At 45.8% G+C, this 21,580-nt stretch overlaps 1 protein-coding gene across 2 annotated transcripts in view; it reads right to left on the bottom strand.

The window, feature by feature from the left end:
- The window catches only part of LOC138582623 (vascular endothelial growth factor C-like), a 170,171-nt gene that overhangs the window by 100,401 nt on the left and 48,190 nt on the right, over window positions 1–21,580 (bottom strand). For both annotated transcript variants that reach the window (XM_069654071.1, XM_069654072.1), the window contains exon 2: window positions 11,627–11,822. In XM_069654071.1, the coding sequence (XP_069510172.1) occupies window positions 11,627–11,822 (196 nt within the window). The remainder of the gene's footprint in view (window positions 1–11,626; window positions 11,823–21,580) is intronic.

Genomic DNA, 21,580 nt, shown 5'->3' with positions numbered 1-21,580 from the left:
CCAACCTCTCTCTCGCCCCCAAACTCTGATGTTCTTTCGCTTCTCCTTCTTGTTCGCAAGCTATTGCCACTACTCTTCATTAACTCCCCTCTCCCAGTCATCACTTCCCTTTTCCTCCAGCCCCTTCCAAGGCACTCTCTTTTCTTCCAACAAACTCCTTCTTATGGTCTATATTTACTCCAAACTCCCACACTACCTGGTTGTTCTGTACTCTTCTTATACTCTCCCAACCCTGTCCCTGGGCGTGGTCTTAGGATAATAAGTTGCAGGTATGTGGAGTTTGAGCCCTGGACAAGTGGTTGGTTGAAGTTTCTCAATGGGTGGCGATCCCTGCTGACTGTTTTTTCACACCCATCCTCCATATCTCAGGGACTGAAGCGTATACCCCGCGGTCCGCCATCTTGGATCTTCGGAGTCTGCGTATCCCCAGATGGAGCATCTGTCATTGGCGGGTCCTGTGTTTTCTTGACTGCAGCTGCCTAAGGCCACACTCTAAAGTATTAGGCAGGCCTCAAAATCCCACTATACCTTTGAGGGCTCAGAAATGTGAGGTGGACTAGGGAAGGTTTTTCAAAAGATGCCATTTTATTAACTCAAAAGGTTGGATAAACGCCTCACTAGCCTTACCCTGACGAGAATGTACCTGCATAAAATAAACTAAAGGAAACACTCTAAGAAAAGATCTCTGTCCCTCACACTTATAAAAAGTAACTCAACAAGGTAATGCATAGCAGTTCAAAGGCCACAAATATATAACAGTTAAGTTCACAATTTAACAACAGTCCCTCCTTATAATCTGGGTGAATTCCCTTTAAGCAGATTCAAGCAGGATTCTGTTCCACAGTTCCAAAATGAAATAAGTAAATCCTGGTTTGCAACAAAATTCTACCACAGATCTTTGTGACTCAAACTCAATAGCAAAAGTTCCAACACTTCAGTAATTCACCAAAGGTTCTTTCTTTTCCTCTTTTAATAGTAAGATTCAAAGTAATCTTTTTCACAAGATCCTTAGTTCATCAGTATTAACATAAATTGTCTTTGTAAGGCTGCTTTTGCAACACCCTATTGTTTCTGAAGATATATAACACTTCTGCAGCAGTTTTATGCGATTCTTGCTTCAGCTATGAAAGTTTATCAGGATATTTTGTTAACACCACTTCACAGCACTTCATCACCTTCTACCTGGTTTACTTTCATGCCATGCCTACTACTTCAATCACAGCTGGTTTACTCCCATGCAAGTTCTACCACTTCAAAGTTCGCTGTTCAGGTATACTCCTCTGTCCGACCAAACAGTAATTTACAAACAACAAGTGATTCTGTGGTGAGGATCAGCATACAGCAACTTGATAGTGTTCATTATTTTACTACAACAGGCTTTAAGTAATTCTTCAGGGAAGGCAAGATTCACATTGGTGCTTTTAGTACTCTTTTGTACTGTTCAAAACCTCTGCAAGTTATGCTCCTCTCCTTCTGAACAACCTTTTCCAGAAGGGCAGTCTTCTTGCCACTCGTGTTTCCCCACTGCTTTATTAACCAAACACTGACAAGGATAAGGTTTTATTCTGCTTCTTCCTTGGCTTTGGCAATGAAGGTTTATACCAGCTTTTGTTATGTACTTTTTCAAATATGGGCAATTAACTGTACAACCGTTGGGACGTTTATTTGTCTCCTGATTGGCAATACCTGTTGGTTTTAAATTGCCTTGCTTTTACTTTGTTTTGGCTTGGGTTATGGTTGTTTACATTAGGTTTTAGAAGTATTGCTCCATCTTGTTGCTGGGTTTTAAATAAACTTGCATGCTGAAAAACACAGTCATTTTGGAAAGACCTGCTTGCAAACGATGACTTCAACTATCCCTCATTCTCCTTGCCCTTGCCTCTGCTTTTGATACAGTAAACCACAACATATTGATCTCTCGTCTCTGTGATACCGTGGCCATCACAGATCAGGCCCTGGCATTGCTTCTGTCCTTTCTCTCTGACCGTCCTTTCCAGGTGGAACTTCGGTCCTTTCTCTCCGCTATCACTGTCTCTATTTGTGGTGTCCCCCAAGGATCTAATCTATTCCCCTGGATTTTCAGCGTCAACATGGACCCTTTTGCCCACATGATCTCTGCTTTCACACAGCTCTCTTTAAGGCTAACCTCGGCCTCGTCTTCCTCCTCGTCCATTCCAGACTGTCTGTCGGCAATTCAGTCTTGGTGTGCTGCTAATGATCTCTGCCTTGAGACAGAGATCGTCCTCATTGGGACACCCGCTCCCACTTTCCCACTCACACTCTGGTCGGCCTCCCTTGGCCCTGCGTTCCCACCCACCGATGAAGCAAAAAATCTATCTGGGGGTCATCTTCGACTCTACTCTCTCCTTCTCTTCTCACATCTCGGACATGTCCAAAAAAACCTCACTACCAGCTGCACCTCCTCAGTGGTATTCTACCTTTTCTCACCTTCCCCCAGAGGCTCACTTTCTCGAGAGCCCTTGTCCTCTCCAGGCTGAACTATTGCAACAGTCTCTTTCTCAATCTTCCTACTTCTTTTCTCCAACCTCTATCCAGAACAGAACAGCAAGACTTATCCTTGGCCTCAATCCCAGGGACTGCATCTCTCCGGCGCTGAAATCACTAGACTGGCTTCCTGTGGCTGCAAGGATCAAGTTCAAGTCCTTCTGAATAGTCCACAAGGCTTTCTGGGGCCGGGGTCCACACTATCTACAATGCTCTCTTCCCAAATACTCTCCTTCTAGAGCTCTCCACTCGGCCTCATTCAACTCTCTGCGGGTGAGCCGTTTTTCCAAACAGAGATTTGGGGGTAGATCCCTATCCTCTGCAGGTGCCTCCCAATGGAACAGCCTCCCTCCGTCTTGAATCAGACCTCCTTAAGTTCCGGAAACTCCTCAAGACCTTCCCTTTCTCTTCCTCTTTCTCTCTCCCTCGCTAACCTCCTCTCTTCTTGCTTCTTTCCCTCTTTCTTTCTCTTCCCCAACCTACTCAGCTAGCTGACTGGTCGGCTGGTGCACCTCCAGAGCCCTGCAGGTCTCAGGCTCCCCCGCAAGTCCTGCACTTGCCTCCGGGCCACTGCACCTTGATGGCACTAGTGCATTCTGCTCCTCAAGAGGGGCAACCACTTCTGCACCTAACCCTGCCCCTGCGGGACTGGACGCACTTGTCCCCCTCCCCTTCCCTCGCACTTCCTGTCTCTGCACACTTCACATCCCTGAATGTACTATGTCTAGCAAGTCGGTCTGTCCGGTCCTCCCTTTGTCTCCCCTCCCTAGCCATGCCTAGTACTGTAGTTTATTGTACTGTACGTTCCTTTCCCTCTCCCCGCCCCTTCTCTCCTCGCTCTTTGTCACACACTTACACTAGTTGATATGCCTCTGGCATAGTATGCTAGTTATTGTTGTTGGATCATTCGGAATCTTCAAGGCCTAAGAATGACGACTGTATTCCCTTGTTTCCTTTCCCGCCTTGAAGCGCTTTGAAACACTCCACTTATGTATAAGCGCTTTACAAATAAACAATTACAATTTGATTTTGCATAACAATGTTTCTCTAGTTTCTGATAGTTCGGTATTCAAAATTGCCTTTGGTCTCAATTTCATATTTACGTGATCGATTTTGATCTGAAAACGCCTGTATCCAGCACGCGAGCGGTCACAGAGCCCTGCAGTGCCGCTATCAGTTGGTGGACTCACTGAGTAAGGCACGTGCGTCCATTTCCCTTGCTGCTGACCGGTACTTTGCTTCAGCGGCTCTGCGTGTTCTAGCAATCTGCTGGTTTCAGTCTGCCGCCACCTGCATAGGTCTTCAAGGGGACAAGCTTCCCTCTCTCACGCTTCCTGCTGTGCGACCTCTGCAATTAAGGCTTCTGGAGGCAAAGACCCTCTCAGAAACGAATACTACTCGCTGCTCAACAGTCGTCCCAACGTCTTCTCCCTCCTCCAGTCTTTGCTTCTGGTGCAACATGGAGAATTCACAACTCCTCTACCTACGACTACTGCTCTGCTCCTTCTGCTCACCCTGCCCACTAATGGCCTGCACCTGAAGGAGCCTTTTAAGCCTCCCAGTGTCCCTCAGGTGTGGGTCATTCCCATTAACAAGCTGCCATTTGCAGTTGTATTCCTCTTTAGCTCTCTTCTTCGTTCCAATACTTTGGGGATTATGGGAATTGAAGTCCCCATCTCCAATGCAAAAATTAGTTTTTCTAACTTGATTTTTGATCTCAAACTCATTTCTGTTCCCAATAATATTCTTTAAAGGAGTATCATAAGGAATGTCTTTCCTAGAGGAAGACAAATACTATGTCTCACCCAATAGAGTCCTCTTATTCCCCTGGGCCCTTTCTCCTCCCAGGTGATCCGCCCACAGAACACCACCCCCAGGGTCAGGATCGGAAAGCGCCTGCCTTTTCCTGGCCACCTGGGAGGATACTTTAGGCAGGGTCTTTGTGAGGACTCTGAAGGATTCATTACCACCGGCAGAGCGAGTTCCTTAGTTTACATACTCAACCTGAGAAAAATACACTCACCCCATTGCCAAGGGCAAAAACATATTTGCCTGTGCTTTCTGTAAAATGGTGCATGTCAACATAAGCGCACTTCATATTTGGTGCAATGCTGCCCCACAAAGGCCAGCCATGCACACTGAAACTTTTATTTGCCATTTACTGCAAACAATGTCTCTTAGCAGTAAATGCCAAATAAATGTTTCACACATGCCCCATATTCACCATACAAATGGTACTCACCCTTCATAAAATCTCCTTGCTAATACGAGTGGGCTAGTAGATTTTGCGAGCCCTGAGGTAAGCCTACATATGCGAACAAATGAAGTTTGTGTGCGGGCTAGCAAGCTACCACAAGAAGATCACACCCTTGCGAACCCTAGCGTTTTCTATAGGGGTCTATGCTGCTATCATTCCTGTTTCTCTTAAATTCAACCAGTAGCATTACCCTTCCTAAAGTGGTCATGTTGACTAAGTTTCCCTTGTGACAAGCCCCTGCGAAGCTCTCATGTGGGTCTGGGGTAGGCTAGGAGATCCTCCCATACGCTCAGCCTACATCATCATCAGCAGGAAGTGGCACCGGGCCCCAGTGGTCACCCCACCCTCAAAAGCAAAGCAGGGCATTTTGTCACAGGATTCACGTCTGGGCATGCCCCCTATCAAACACAGGTTCACATTTGAAAAACAGAAGCTTTATGGATGCAATGCTTTCATCCTCTGGCACTGCTCTGGTTAACGCTGCAGACATCGCTTTTCAGCCTGCCATGCCAGAGGTTCGGATGAATGTATCAGCTTTTGTAAATGGAAGTGTCTTTGAAAGACCTGCCTATTCCTTCCATAAACGAGTGCTCCATTCTAAAGTGGGAGACATCTGTGGGTCACCTCAAACTTGTGTAGAAATTATCAAGAGTGATTACCTGACTGTAAATCCTTCAATTTCAATGAATTCCATCATTAGTTGTATTACATATGTTAGCACAAGACTGATTCAGTGATGTGCTAATTGGCCTGCTGCACCTTTCTGCAAATTCACCTAAAGTGTAGTTATGAATTCTCTCATAAGCATACTAAATACATTTCTTTTCAAAATTAAAAAGCCTGACACTGCAGGGTTCTTTCTGCTTACTGTTCCTCTGTGCATTATGTTCGACATGAAAATGTTGGAGGATTTATGGGGCATAATTGGGACAACTACATGTCACAGTCTACTGGTCTCATAACAGTGCCCTGGCATCAGAATCCCATGTTCATCATGACCCCAGGGTAGATGAGCAAGTCATGGTTGTGTGATCATAAACCAAAAAGAATTTTGAAAACGAGTTAACAACTTTCAAAGGCAACAAAGCAAAAAAAATTACCCAACACTAACTAAACTGAAAGTTAATGCAAAGCAATGACAGAGTGCTCACAATGGAAAAAAGAATGTACATTCCTTAGAACTACCTGTCGTTTAAGTTCCAAATTTAGCATATGCTGTACACACTCAAAGATGTTATTCAACTATCTAATCTGATGTCACTCTCAGCCAGTGTCATATTTTCATGTTATCCACACAGGTGAATTACTTCTTTTTGAACTATGCATCTCATGGAGTGCTCCAATTTATAGATGTTCTTCCCAATCTTGGCTTTTTGAAAAGAAAAGGGTCATATGCAAACCTTCAAAATTACAAAACAACATGGCTATTCTAGAGATGTGGGCAACCCCGATGAATTCCTGCTGGTATTTCCTGCATGTGGGTGAAGAGAGAGAGAGAGAGAGAGAGAGAGAGAGAGAGAGAGAGAGAGGGAGAGAGAGAGAGAGAGAAAGTGTGTGTGTGTGTGTGAGAGAGAGATGGGAGCGAGAGATACTGTTTTATCACATTTTCATGTCATTGGCTATAGGTGTGTAGGTGTTCTGTAGGTCACAGCCCATTTCCTGCATTTGGGTTAGTATAGACAGCATGATGAGCTGAAAGCAGTATGTATAGGTGCTGGTAACGGTAATTGGTAAGTGAGTGCTCAGGTTTTGTCCTGTCATGGTGAAGGGAGAACAGAACACTAAGTAAACCAAAGATTAAGTTCAACACTTTTATTTCTGGCATAAAATGGGTTGAATGACCACCTTGAGGAGACAAAGGGACTGATACTAAAACAGAATGGCCATCTTGGCTTCCCTAATAGAGTCAGTGATCATAGTATTGATGAACAAAACATCAGGTAGTGAAATGATTGTTAGAAGTCTTTGGAACAAACGTATGTAATCCTAGCCACGATCCAGGAGCTGATCTTATGGACTAGTCTCATCCTGTGGCTTGCACTTTGCGGACAAAGGTTGGATGGACTCCTATAGGGTCTATGGGACTCCGGCTCATCCAAAAGAGTGTTACCTTTGACAGCGTCAGGTTAGATGTGTAACAAAGCACGTGTGCAGGTCCAATTCAAGAACACACAGTGGCCCAGTACAAGTCCAAATCCCAACTCTTCAAAAGCAGTGTTCCACCCATACAGCTTCCAGTTCGTTATCTATGGAGCGCTTACAGTCGCATTGTGCTTATAGCAACACAACATGCTTTCTTGAATTCTCCTTGTGTTGCTTCTGGGCTCAGATATTAGACCCCTCTGGCTCCGGGTCACCTTCCTGGGAAGAAGACAGTGCACATCCTTACCAGGAAGTATTCATGATTCCCCCTTGTTTTAGGGGATACTCAAAATAATTACCAGCAAGAAATTCTCGACCCCTGCCCGGTTGCTTTTTAGAACAAAGTTATTTTAAACCACCGTCTAATGGTCGCTTTCCTGGTTTTGAGCCACAATAGGGCCTGCATGCGCTCATCCTCTCTCAGCATCAGGCTCTTGGCTAGCTTGAAATCCACTCTGTTCTCCTTCAGCTCTCTCTGTCCCTTGACAGGATCTCGGTTAGATCATCCAGTAGGATTTTGGATACATACTTTCCTTCCTGCCCGAGCTTTGGCAGGGTCACAGGGACCCATCTGCCACCTGTTATTTCTGTCCTAACTTTTATGCTGTTGGGCCCAGTGATCCATATAGGATTTGGAAGCAGAAGTATTTTACTCCCTATTTTTTTAAGTTGGGCGTTAAATTATTTTTTAGGGAGTAACATTCTAAGTTAAAGCAAGTACAAATACGTTTTAACTGGAAAACGGAATTGTTTTTGTAATCATTTCTTTGCACCTAGTACACATTAAAAGATGCATGTTTACTTCTTCCGATCATGCATTTATAACAGTAGTTTCTTCCTGTGGTACTAGGTACACTACCTGTCCAAACATAACCGTATAGATATGTGAGTGAAAGCAGAGGCACAAGGTCCCACGTGTCTGTTTTCTATATTTTTTGGGGGGTATTTTTGCTCCATATTTGCATTTTCTGGGAGTATTCGCCTATTTCTAAGGAGTAAAAGTAGCCGATACACCCCTTATCTGTAGGGGTGTTTGGGATGGCTCAAATAGCCTGAGAAATGTTAGGCAATGGTTCGGCCCTTTCACCACTAGCCCCAGGGTACTGGATTGCTTAAATGCTTAGCACACCTTTTTTTCCACCTCCAAACCATCTGCCTTTCTGATCAGCATTTTAATGCAGCTGGGGCTTCCCCTGATTGCGCGTTCCACGATTGCTTGACTGGGAATGGGATCGCTCCCCCAGTGCTCAAGAGCTGCTACTGGCATTTTGACGTCAGACGGGCCTGTCATGGTGCGGGTGCCGCTCTGCAATCTTTCGCACTACATGTTTGGTGGTTGGCGTGCTTGCAATGGCGCCCATACATGTGGACCCCCAACTCTTCAGAACCTATGGTGAGCACTCCGGTTCCGAGAGGGGAGCAGGTTTGCAAGACCATCGCTCGCTTTTTAGTGTTCTATTCGCCCTGTGGCTATGCTGCTTCAGATCACAGGCCACCGCAATCCACGGGGCATTCCCATAACTCAGCCTTCACCGGGGTTGCACTGTACAACAGGGTGGGTAATATAGAGAGGCTCTGGAATACCCACCATATACCAATTTCGGGGGTTGCTTCAGGCAGTGGGTGGGATCCCCTGCACTCCAGAGCCACGTGGTCCTCCACAACGTCATGCAACTCAAGGCCACTTTTTCACATATATATCCAGACCTACCCCTCTGAACAAATGACTCATTATTGTTAACCCTTGTACATGTTTCTATCCAAAGAACATTTCAAATTATTAACTCGTAAAGAGTTGTAGTGGCTGCAAGTTATGGACCAAAGATGAGGTTTAGATGTTAGTCATAGAATAAAGTTGTACTCCTTGCATAATATAGCATGGGTTCCCAACATCAGTAACATTATACCACACAGAAATCTAGGGCAAGTGGTCACATCGAGATAACACTAATGCAGGGGTTAAAATGTCACGTTGCAAGCGCTCAGAGACTCACCACCTCAGTTATACACATAAAAACTGTGCTGCATTTCTTTCTCAGCATGAGCCAATTATCACTAACCAATGGCCAGTGGTGAGTGAAAATGTTGTACCCTCCGGTAATGTATATTGCAGTATAGTATGCCAAAGCATAAATCAGTGCCACATCACATGTGCCATTCATAAAGAACGATGTGTGTAATTACAAAGCCTCTTATATTGGCAGATTATGTGAAAAGTCGAATTATACGACTATAACACATTATTAATTAATCTGTCAATATCTTTTTCTTTTTTTTGTCATGAGTTGGATGCAGGTTTCCCTAATGAACAAGCACCGCGGGGGGGAGAGGGGCATCGTGGGGAGATAGCACTTGCCCCCTGCTCCAAACCGAAGAGCAACTTTACGTTAGGGAATATTTTAAAGTGCTACAGCAGTGGGTGAGAAGATGTTCCCTGGCATAGGCTTTCAATATGAAGATTCCGAGGGTAACAGCCGGTGATTGCTAGAGTCCACCACTCGGAAAAGGAAAAGCAGCAAGGTAGTTTATTGGGGGAATAGTGCCACCATTTGGAACATGAAAAGGGGGCATGGGGAAGAGATGCCAACACTTTTGATTGAATGGAGCGATTCTCACCTATCCTCGACCTCCAACATCCAGCACTCCACCAGTAACCTCCAACGCCAACCTTTAGCTCACAGCAGGTACATTTCGGCTATATCTCCAAAATGTAACATGCGTCCTCAACCTGTAACGTGTAGTCCCCAAGCTATAACCTGTAAACCCAACCTCTAGTCTTGAAGCCCCAAACTGCAACCACTCGAAATCAATTTAAAACCCAAACTGGAAAACACAACTCCCCCACACCCCAACCTCCAATCCAAGCCTCTTACCATTAGGGCACAACTTGTAACTCCATCCTGTGACCTGTAACTACACCTTGTAATCTGTAACCACAATATTTAGCCTCAATTTGGAGACTCTAGTCCCAACCTGGACCTTCTAGCCTTCATCTTGTAGCACCTACTAGTAATCTGTAACCTGTTAGGATTGAAGGATAGACACGTAGACACGGGTGAGTGTGACCAAACCGCCTTTATTGCTGTGGGTGCGAAGTTGAGCAGATGTCACAGGTACGTAGCTAGTATCAGATAGCCGGCACCACCACCCAGGCTGGTCCTCACCAGGTTATTCTCCCTACAATCTAACTGCCACTTACAGAACACTCAGCTCACCCACATGCAACATTCCAGTGTCATGAACATTCCACACTGTCATATAAATGACATCACACCCCAAGTGACACTAAGACACCACAACATAACCCCAACAAGTAATCTCTAACCCCAGCATGTAACCTGTAAACCTGACTCTAATCCTAACCTGTAAATCTCCAATGTGTATCCTAATCTGAACACTCAAGACCCATCTCTTCAAAGAGTCTCTCCTCTTCAACACCTAGGCCATCACGTCGCGCACCTGACTCGCTAGACACTGCATGCCCTTCTCCTCCCCACCAACCAGTACAGCTGTACCCCTCCTATGTGCCCCTCTGTATCCTACCCCCCCCGCTGTATATCGTTTCTGTTGTTCCAACTGTAACACGCTCTATTATACATCTGTAATGTTGTACACCATTTGTAATGTGCTCCATTATGTATCTGTATTGGTGTAGACCTCTGTAAAGTGCTCTGCTTCTTCTCAAAGCTAGTTCTGCGCTCAATAAATACCACACCCCAATGGTAACGTCTAAACCCAACATCTACTCCAGCCTGTAATCTCTAGCCCCAGCCTTTTACATTTTCCTCTAACCCCAAACTATAACCCCGACTTCAAACCACAACTTGGAAACCTAACCTCTGACGGTGACCTATAATTCTTAACTCTAACACTAACCCTAACATCTAGCTCTAACCTAGTTTATTACACTGGTTGACGTTACCTATTACATACATTTTGGAATGTCAGTAAGGTCATCAGAGATGAGTAGTGGGGCAGGGGAACAGAAAGGTGGGGGTACAAAAGAGGAGATGTGGGCTAAAATGGCTGAGGATGTGGAGAGGTGGACCAGAGGAGTGGGGATGTTAATCAGTGGATTGGAGATGTAGAAAAGAAAGGTAGGCTAGAAGAGAGGCGGTTCGGGGACATGTGGACCATGGATGACGTGTGCCAAAGCAAAGATCGACCAGCAGAGATGTAAGCGAGGGAGAAGACATGAGGGTGAGCAGCGGGTAGAAGCAGTCCATGGGTTGGGAGAGTTTCGTTAGAGGGTATTATAGTGCACCTTGCAAAGTGCAAATGTCAAGTTGCAAGCTACTAGCCATATAAAGTCACTCGCAGCCACAAATCTATACATACAAACAGCACATTTCTTATTTGGCAAGAGTCCATTTTAACTAGCCAATGGATAGTAGCAAGTACTAACGTTGTGCCCTGCACCGTCTACCATTGCATGACCTTTTGGCACTTTGGGTCCTTTTGAACTGCTAATAGAAGTATGGTGCTGCTCCTTCAGAGAGGCTGTGGTATCTTAACAGAGGACACACCTGAAATAAAAACTGTACAAGCCTCCAAATAGTAGGAAAACAGCTTTTAAGGCCATTGTAATCTCTGGACTTCTGGGGAAGTCCAGAGATGCACTTGCAATGTTTACTTTGACAAACCAAATGGCCTAAATCAAGGCACATCCCCTTTCATTTCGTATTTTGAAATTATGTTGGGCTTGGATCGAATGTGACCTACTTTTCATCCCCTGAACCCAGTTGCTCTTCTGTTTCTTGAAGGCTGGGACGCTGTACGGTGTGTTGCCCTCTTCTTGTTCATGTAGCTGTGCTTGCTTCCTCTGCAAGCAACGCAGGAATGGATTATAATCCCCCGCTTCCTTGCTGCCGCCCGGATGGCGCATAGTGGACCGGGATCGCTGGAGCTCGATTTGGTCCTGAGGGTACACAGAAAAAAAAATGTTTAAGTATCGAAAGCTCTTAGAATTCAACCCAGTGTGACCTCTGCCAGAAGTTGGATGACTACTTTCAGCATAGAATCCCCATGTCGTTAGGAAGATGCTTGTCCATTCCTATGTTTTTTTGCATTATGAGTCTTCTAGTTGTGCATGACTGTATGAACAGCTATTGAATTTTATTGGGCATGTGGCATATAGTTTGCAGGTACACCTGAAAGGGCATGGGCAGAGTCCGCGGCATGCCAGGATCACCGAACATGTCACTGTTGCTGCCCAATTCCCTGTGACTATTCAGAGGCACTGGCTTGCGGGGATTCAGGAATTCTCTTCCATTTCCATATTGACCAGTCTACCGCTTGGGATTCTGAAGCATTACTCCAAGCATTACTCCCACATGACAGACCATACCAAAGCTGCACCAGGACGTACCCCCGCTACCCTGGGTGTTAATGGCCCAGAAGCCCAGGGTAATGCCGAAGTTAAGTGAGGCGTTAGCAAAGGTTTAGGGATATTACCACTCAGTGCAAACCGGGAGGGAAGGGTACAAAGCTTTTAGTACCTGGAGGGCACCATTTGCTTCTTAGCGGGAAGTGGGGCTGAACCTGTCAGAGCGTCGCAGGCATAAGCCTTTGCATCGACAAAGTTAGGAACACTGCAGGGGAAAGGAGTGTCTGGAGTTGTTGTTTGGCCAGCGCAAAAGAGTGGTAAGCCCACGCAGTAGACCACCTAGAAGATGGTGCTGAAGCAGAGAGTCAAGTGAAGGCTCTCGGAGGACTGTGGCTTTGCAGAAACTCCAGGCTAGATCAGTAAATATAACACACAGCTTAGCCAATGAAACTCTGCCACTCCCTTTGGTACTAATACAGTTTCCAACTACTTTAGCAACAGCTGAAACAAATACATAATACTCATTTGCACCAATTTGTAAGTTGAAAAGGGTTTCTCCTTCATCAGAGGTCCCATGGCCTGGCGTGTTTCACACTAAATTGAGGGCTCCTTTGATGCATTTATATCATCCAAGATTTGTTTTACATTTCTGTTAATATAAACGTGGGCTAAAAATACATAATACGGGTAGAATGGGCCATTTCAGTTAAGACACACTTGTTTCAGCCATTCCTGGAAATTTAACTTCAATTCAGGGCCAGAGCAATGCATTAGATGAAATGTGCCAATTAAATGAAAAGCTTCAATGTTGGCTCCAGATGAGATAAATGCCATTGGTCCTCATTATGACTGCGGTGGTAGCCATGCCAGTAAATACGGGAGTCATGAATTTACCGGCACCAGGCAATGGGGACTTACCGGGGCATTCCAGCCCCGGTGGACCCGGTAAATCCCCATTGCCGGGTCCTGGTAATTATTACTCCCCATTCCCATTGGAGTCTGATTGAACTCAATGGGAATGGGGAGGCCGGATGCATTCATGAATGGTGCCGGTGCATCCGTCGAGGTCTGCTCGCGGGTAAGCAGAACTTGTAGGTTTCCAGTCCGTGCATCAAATGCAATAGCATCGAATGCCATACCAGAGAAAAAAAAGTATTGAAAAATAAGTATCAAATGCATTTTGTTAATTTTTCTTTTTTAACGGGGGCCCTCCCACTTAAACTCCCTTTTTTTAACCTTTAAAACCCATTTTTATTAAACTAAACCTTTTGCCTTTAAAAAAAAAAGCATTCAATGATTTTTTTCTCGATGCTTTTTTTTCTCTGGTATGGCATTCGATGCTATTGCATGCGATGCAATGACCAGATACCCCGGTAACAACGGTACCGGCAAGCTTACTGGTACCATTGTAACCAGACCGGCAACCTTGTAATGAGGCCCATTGTCTTATAGGGTACATATGTTGGTTTCTTTACGTTCCACTTGCTGCTTATGATGTCTAGACATGACCTTCACAAAAGCTCTGAGGCAGATGTCGGTAGTTTGAAAGCCCTTCTTTGGCTCTTCGTTTGCTATTCTTTCTGGGTGACAATGGGCCTCATTACAAGTATGCCGGTCCGGTAACAACGGTGCCGTTGCTACCGGCACCGTTGCTACCGAACTGGCATACTCCGAGTATAGACCTTACAAACCTTGACGGATGCACCGGCACCATTCATGAATGGATGGTGCCGGTGCATCTGTCCTCCCCATTCCCATTGAGTCCAGTGGGACTCAAATGGGAAGTGGGAGTCATTTTTTTCCGGCGCCCGGCAATAGGGAATTACTCGGACCGCGGGGCTGTAATACCCAGGTAAGTTCCCATTGCCGGGCGCTTGAAAAAAAATTAGGCCCAATGTCTTATTATGGGTGGGCCCATTCTTTCAAAGTAGTCTCCAGCACTTGTATAGTGACTCGCTAACAATGGGTATATTGTACAGTTCGGAGCCGTCATGTGATTGTAACATATGGAGATTTTTATTGACCTTCTCTCAGCCAATCAGAATGTTCAGAGTGCAGTTAATAACTACTAGTATTGACTGCTTTCCGAACATTCTAACCTAAAACCAGACAGGGAAAGAATAATGCAATTTCCAGACAATTTGTCTTTCAACAACATACTTCCTCTCTAGGGGGACCTATTGTGTCACTGCAACATCCCATTTTACATCCAATGAGAAAGCTAAAACTTGGGAAAATGCTATAACTTTCTTATAGAGAAACCATTTACTTTTACAAAACACCTTATGCATGCTCATTTTAAGCCTTTTCTAGTGTTTGCAATGGAAACGCTTAACAAACTTGGTATTTAATTATTACAAAATAAAACCATATTTAATTTAAGTTTGTCGATTTACTTTACCATTATTAAACAAATGTATTTTCCTTCGCCACCAAAATGCCAAAACACGATTTGCTTGTACCAATATGTGGTAATCACCTTACAATGCTCGGGAGGGGTCATTATCGCTTGGGATAATGACCCTTTCCTAACTTATGACCTGAGGAGAAACTTGGTTGCGGGTCAATCTTCTGGGATAATGAACCTTCCCTTGGACTAAAAGTCTGTCATGAGACAGACTTTTTTAAAGGTTGGGATTAACGAAATGGTATACACGCATTTCGTCGAAGTATTTTTCATCGTGGGACTTTTCATCGCCAACCCTTTCATCGCCAACATTTTTTTGTAATTTTTTTTTTAAGGGGGGGTGTTTGTGCGGGTAGGGGTATGATTAGTTAAGTAAGGGGGGAGTTTGGGGGTGCAGTCCCCCCATAAATAAAAAAATAAAAAAAATGTTGGCGATGAAAGGGTCGGCGATGAAAAGTCCCACGATGAAATTTCGTTCGGCGAAATAACGTAGAACCAACAAAATGATCCTCAAATGTGGGTAGCATGTGCAAAAACCCCAAAATGCTCTGCTGTCACCAGCATGTTGAAATCACAACAGCACAACATAAGCGAGAATGGCCAGTTATGCCAGTTCCCCAATTTCACCATCGAGGAGGTTGGCGACCAAGCTGAAGTCTGGCAACCACCATTCCATGCAATTGTACAGTGATTGTGATTAATATGGCTCTCCAGTGCCCTGTGGTCGTTATGCTAAGATACTGCTTAACCAAGGTTCTGTGGCTGGCCTTGCCTCGACACTCCAGGTCCATGTTCTGTTGCTGTTTAGCTCCCTCCTACTGGGATTAAGGCCCCATTTTTAAACGAATATGCTGGCTGGATCCTATTGAAAAAGTCCAGATTGCTGTACTAATACCCAAAAGCCATTTTATACCTTTTGAACTATTCAGTAGCCCTATAAAGTGAAAACTTGAGAGCGTGGCCAGCGACGATGTAAGACAGACGTATCCCTCTCGAGCTCCCTACCAGATCCTGAATTAAATGATAATTTCGTAAATTGAATCGCTTGGAGCAACTCGATTTGCGAATAATAACGTTGCGCACCTGCGGCAACATCAGACGAGCAATAGCTGACACCCAGAGGCGACCATACGCGGGAAAGCCCAGCAGCGAAAAGTCAGCACCAGCCTTCACCATAATGGCGGGCGCGACTTGCTCAGCGAGGAAACACCAGGACAGCCGTCCTAGAGGCGGGGTCAAGGTCCCCCGGGAACCCTTCAGCAACCCAACACAGCGCTACAGCGGCACGAGAAGGAGAGAATCAGAGGAGAAAACCTTGCAGTGCACTTGCGGGAGAGCCGAGCACCAGCTAAACACGACCAGCAGGCCAGCGGTGCAGATCACCAGAGCACCAGAGCCTCACACGAAAAGTTAGGTGAGCGGGTGCAGCAAGGGGCGGATGCCAGTGGATGTGTGGGTCAGCAGGTGCGGTGCGGGGACGGAGGGACAAAGACAGGAAAGCAGGAGCCAAGCAGCAGAGAGGCCCGGAGACCCCTAACCGCCACTACACACCCCATATATGGCTGCATTATACGTGGACTTCAGAAGCCATAGGGATTGAAGGGAAATCAAGAAGGCACTGCATCCAGGGGGTGTGCATGAACGGGTGGGCGTGCTGTACTTGCACCGGAGACAGGGAAGGAGTGAGTGCCTCAGGACCCTCACAGCCACCGTGAGTCGAACAGCAGGGGCCCCACTGGGTCCCCATACTCCCACAAAGGAAGAAACACACACCGTCACAGAGTCGAGAATGAGGCGGAAGGCCTCAAAAACAATGGGAGAGCAGCAGGGACAGCCCAAGGCCACACATACAGACAGTGTGTAAGGGAGAAACAGGGCAGAGACTAGAAACAATAGACCCACAAGAACTGCATGGCCTCCAGCAGACACAGTAAGACATAGAGGGGACACATTCCCAGTTTGGTTAACAGTGAGGAGGTTGGCAGTATACACAGGAGCCCAATGCCGGAAGGGGGAGGAAGAAAACCTCTGCACAGCAGAGAAAACCATAATGGAGGCTCTAACTAAGAAAAAAACGACCAGAAGCAGGACCTTAAGGCCTCAGAAGTACTACTAAAAGGAAATGATTAAGAACCCCAACACGGCAGAGCTGACATTAGAATCCTGGAGGCAATTGCGGTCCTGTGAGCGTCAATGGAGACCCACATAGGAGAGATAAAGAGCGACGTGGGCCTCCTACAACAAGATGTGCACAACCTGGCAGGCAGGGTAGGGGACACGGAAAAGAACTTAGAGAATGTCTCTGTCTCCACAAAAGAGTTACAAGAGACAGTCCAAGAAATGAAGATAAAAGTCTGACAGCTGCAAGATCGGACTGAAGATCCGGAGGGAAGGACAAGAAGGAGCATCATCTGAATTCTGGGCTCCCGGAAGAGGCAGAAGGCAGAGACCCCACCAAATATGCAGAAAACATGCTCCTTCAAGAGATTGGCCCGGGAGAACTATCACAGGGGTTTACAGTGAAAGGGCCCAAAGAGCGCTCAAGAGAAACACCCCACCAACCCCTGGGAGCTCTCCCTCGGCCTATAATTGCCAAGATACTAATTTTTCAAGACAAAGAAAAGATCCTAGCCTTCTCCAGAACAGGAGAGGAGATCCGTCAAGAATCAGCAACTCTAGTGATCTACCCGGACTACACCATACAAGTCCAAAGAAGGAGAGGCCAGTTGGTCCCGACAAAAGAAAGACTACGACAACAGGGAATGAAATATATGCTCCTCTAACCAGCAATGCTAAAAATAATATATAAAGGGAAGTCCCTGCTCTTTGACGCCCGAGAAGCGGTGAATGCCTGGATGGATGAAAATCGAATGGTACAGATGCCAGAGAGAAAAGAGAACGCATGAAAAGCTGCCAAGCGAGAGGAAGTAATAATGTAAATATGGTACATTGAATGCACGGCCTCAGTAATAGTACAAGAGGGTGGGGAGGCCCAGACTTTGGTTTAAAAACTTGATATCCCCAAATAGACCTTATAGGAGAGGGTTTGAGTAACTAAAGAACCCCTTCCCACCCATAGGACAAGTCATCTCCACATGGGACTGGGAGTTCCGTCCTCCTCGTCTTAGGATAATCTAGAGTACCGATCAGTACTCGCCCACCAGACCCTGAAGGACATAAGGGACAAATGGTGGTTGACCCTCTACAGAAATGTTCTGGTGGGGGTTTGTTAATGTTTATGTTTGGAAAGGTTTGTTTAGATTACAACACGGCTTAATTCTGTTGACAAATGGAAGTAAGGTAGATACCCATGAAGTGGCAAGATGGCGGGATGAGACCCTTGGGCTCCCTAAGGAGGAGGGTGCAGTAAGAAGTGTAAGGGAAGAACCCAATGGCTGAGACACTCAGAATCTCCTTCTGGAGCATCAGGGGTTGAACAGTTACGCCAAGAGTGTAAGAGTAGCAGCGTACCTATGCCGCAAACAGATTCAAATAGTACTTTTACAGGAAATCCATTTTATACCAGCAAAGCAGTCTCATGTGTTAAGGAAGTGGGGTGGAAAGGGGATTGGATCGGTATATTTTAACTACGCAAGGGGAGTTTTATCTGGATAGCCCCCACTGTGCCTTTCCGGGAGGTGGGAGTTCACACAGACACCGAGGGAAGAATAGTGTTGGTGCACGGGTTCCTAGATAAAAAAGAGGTCTGCCTAATCAACACATATGCACCCAATCACAGCGCAGCCACCTTTTTTCACTCTCTATACAAGAGATTAGCCCCCTTTAGAGGAATGACATGGATCTGGGGTGGGGACTTTAATTGCACAATTGATCTGAGGCTAGACAGATCTGACAGTAAATGCATGCTTTCATCCCACCCAACCAAAGCCCTGTGTATGCTAACAGAGGACTTAGTTACAAGAAGTTTGGCGCTGGATACAAGGGCCAGAAATAAAAGAATGTTAATTTTACTCGAGTATACATAACATATACAAACGGATAGATTACCTCCTCACGGGAATAGACCAGCTTGGGGAATTTGCAAGAGTTACATACGAAGGAAGGGCCCTATCAGACCATTCACCCTCAACAGTAGAGTGGGTACTTAGCAGTCAACCTGCCCCGATACCGATGTGGAAACTGCGGGCAGAGACACTGAAGGATGCACCATTCAGGGAAGAGCTGGCCCAGTAGATAGAGGAATACTTTGGCTTCAATGATGGTAGTGTCAAAGAAGGGGGAACTATATGGGATGCCTTTAAAGTGGTAATAAGGGGAGCTGCCATAGTCAAGGCGAGAGGAATCCGAAAGGAACTGGAGCGGAGCTTAGCAAGCACAGAGGCTGAGATCAAGCAAGTGGCGCGCTTAGGGGCAGGGTAAATGAAAGTAGAAGGAAAGCTCATTGAACTTAGACAGGAATGCTTGGGACATTGGGAAAGGCTGGGAAGATACAGCTTCACAAAATGAACAGAAAATACACCGACAAGGAGACAATCCTGGTAGGTTATTAGCCTGGTTAACTAGGAGCACAGACAACAGAGAGGGGATTACTGAAATAATGGATGAATGTGGAGAAACCTGGAGGTCACAAAAGGAAATCAATGAAACATTTCAAACCTTTTATCAAGGCCTCTATGAGGACCTGGGCGATACTAGAGAGCAGGAAATAGGGAGAACCTGGCTGACATAGGTCTGTCCACTCTAGGTACGGAGCAAAGAGAGATGATAGAAGCGCCGCTCATAATTGATGAACTGCGAGAAGTGATAAACATGCTACCCACGGGCAGAACTCCAGGAGGAGATTGCCTGCTGGCCAAGTTCTATAGGGAATTTAGAGATGAGGGAACCCCAAAATTATGCCAAACTCTTGAAGGAGCATATGAAATAGGGAAACACCCCAACAGTATGGAAGAATACATAATAATCTCAACCTTAAATCCAGGCAAAAACTGAAAATTGTGTGAATCATATCGTCCGATATCACTCATCAGCCAAGATACCAAGGTCCTCACGGCGGTCTTAGTGGAGAGGCTGAAGAGGGTGATTGGGACACTGATACACCCGGAGCAAACCGGATCCGTCCCAGTGAGGGCGACAACAGAATACCTCAGGAGGCTACATGCAATAATAGATAAAACACAGAGAAGGCCAGAGGGCTGCGCAGTAGTGGCACTTGATGCCATCAAAGCTTTTGATTCGGTCAGGTGGGAGTGTCTGTTTTCCTCGTTAAGAAGCTTCGGGATAGGGGAGAAGTGTATGAGATGGGTTCAGCTGCTCTACTACAGCCCAGTAGCTACAGTGCGTACCAGAAAATGTATATCGGAACTGTTACCGATACAAAGAGGCACGAAACAGGGCTCCCCTACCTCCTCATGTTATATGTTCTGGCCCTGGAACTTTTAGCAATATTCCTGAGTAGGTAATTCAAAAACCCAGGACTTTGCATAGACGGTGTGCACCATGTGATATCGCTTTATGCAGATCTGATGGTGAATTTCACCGACCTCTCTGGAATCTCACAAAATCCTGTCTATTTCTGCTTGTGGGGTGGGCTGGAGTAGAAGAAGACTCCCGTGCCTGGTACTGCAATGGAGGGTCCATACCTTTAGGTACCAAGGGGTAGATATTTACCATGATAGGAAGAACACTCATCGTCATAACACGCTAAAGGCGAAGTCGGGCCTAGAGGCCTCCATCAAGTTCTGGGGGAAACTACCCCTCTCAGTAATGGAAAGGATAGTGCTCATGAAAATGGTTGCCCTCCCCCGATTGTTATACTACTTTGTAAATGTCCCGGACCTCATTGCGAGGGCCTTCTTCAGAGAACTGACGTCAATAATAAAGGCAAAATCAACTGATGCCACAACAGAATTTGCGCCAGTGTCAAACTACATTTTTAATAGGTTTAAATAAGAGATGTCCGTTAAAGCAACACATGTTTCGGCCGTTGGCCTTCTTCACAGCCGGACATATAGTCACTCAAATTGTAACAAATGTTTATTCTTCTCCACAGTCCTTCTAAAGAAACAGTCACAAAAGAGAATTCGTCAATCATAAGGGGTTATGGGGAAGCGCTAGAATAAGGGTGGCGATAGAGGTGTTGTATAGGGACCATGAGGAAGGGGGACTGCGCCTCCAGCACTTTGAACTCTATTACTTAGCAGGACAGCTGCAGCACGGTCGGGGTGGTTGGCGGACACGGAAACAGTAGAACACACTCTGCTGAGTGCTAAAATAGCTCCACACGTACTGAAATAAGTATTATTGCTGGGAAAGGATAGGATCATAGACCCCCCGGGCATGTTGCAGCTGGGCAAATCTGTATGGGCCAGGACCAAGAAGGTACTAAATCTTAGAGAACCCTACTCCCCCCAGATACCCCTGACAGAAAATTACAGGAGAAACAGCAAAAACTTGGTACAAAGTAGGACACACTGGGAGGAGAAAGGTGTAGTGACGATTGGAGACCTGCTCCTGCAGGATAGGCTCCTGTTATCCAGGAAGCACGAGAAACATATGGGATACACAAAGGACAATACATAACATACTCCAGGGTAATACACGCAATAAAAGAAAAATGGCCAGGCTTCCCAACCCAGTGTGAGGAAAATGAGGTATTGGGGCTGTTTTATGATGTATCGGAGGGTGAGCACAGGGTGTCCAGACAGTATCAGGGATTACTAGAGGCACTACCCAAAGATACAGACAGGGGGAAGAATACATGGGAATCAGAAATAGGAGAAGAGTTTACAACAGCAGAATGGTCCAGAGCACTCCTATACCCGAAGAGGGTCTCAAGAAACGCCAGACTAAAACGGACACAATTTTACACATTCCACAGAGCATACATGACCCTACAGCTATTGTCACGCTTCCCAGGCTCAGAAGTAAGGGAGTGCTGCCCGAGATGTGGAGCAAATGAGGTGGGAATGGAGCATATGTT

This window comes from Ambystoma mexicanum, chromosome 3q (genome assembly GCF_040938575.1).
Source record: "Ambystoma mexicanum isolate Mex_15411 chromosome 3q, UKY_AmexF1_1, whole genome shotgun sequence".
Taxonomy (NCBI): Eukaryota; Metazoa; Chordata; class Amphibia; order Caudata; family Ambystomatidae; genus Ambystoma; species Ambystoma mexicanum.
This window is presented reverse-complemented; position numbering and strand designations above follow the sequence as displayed.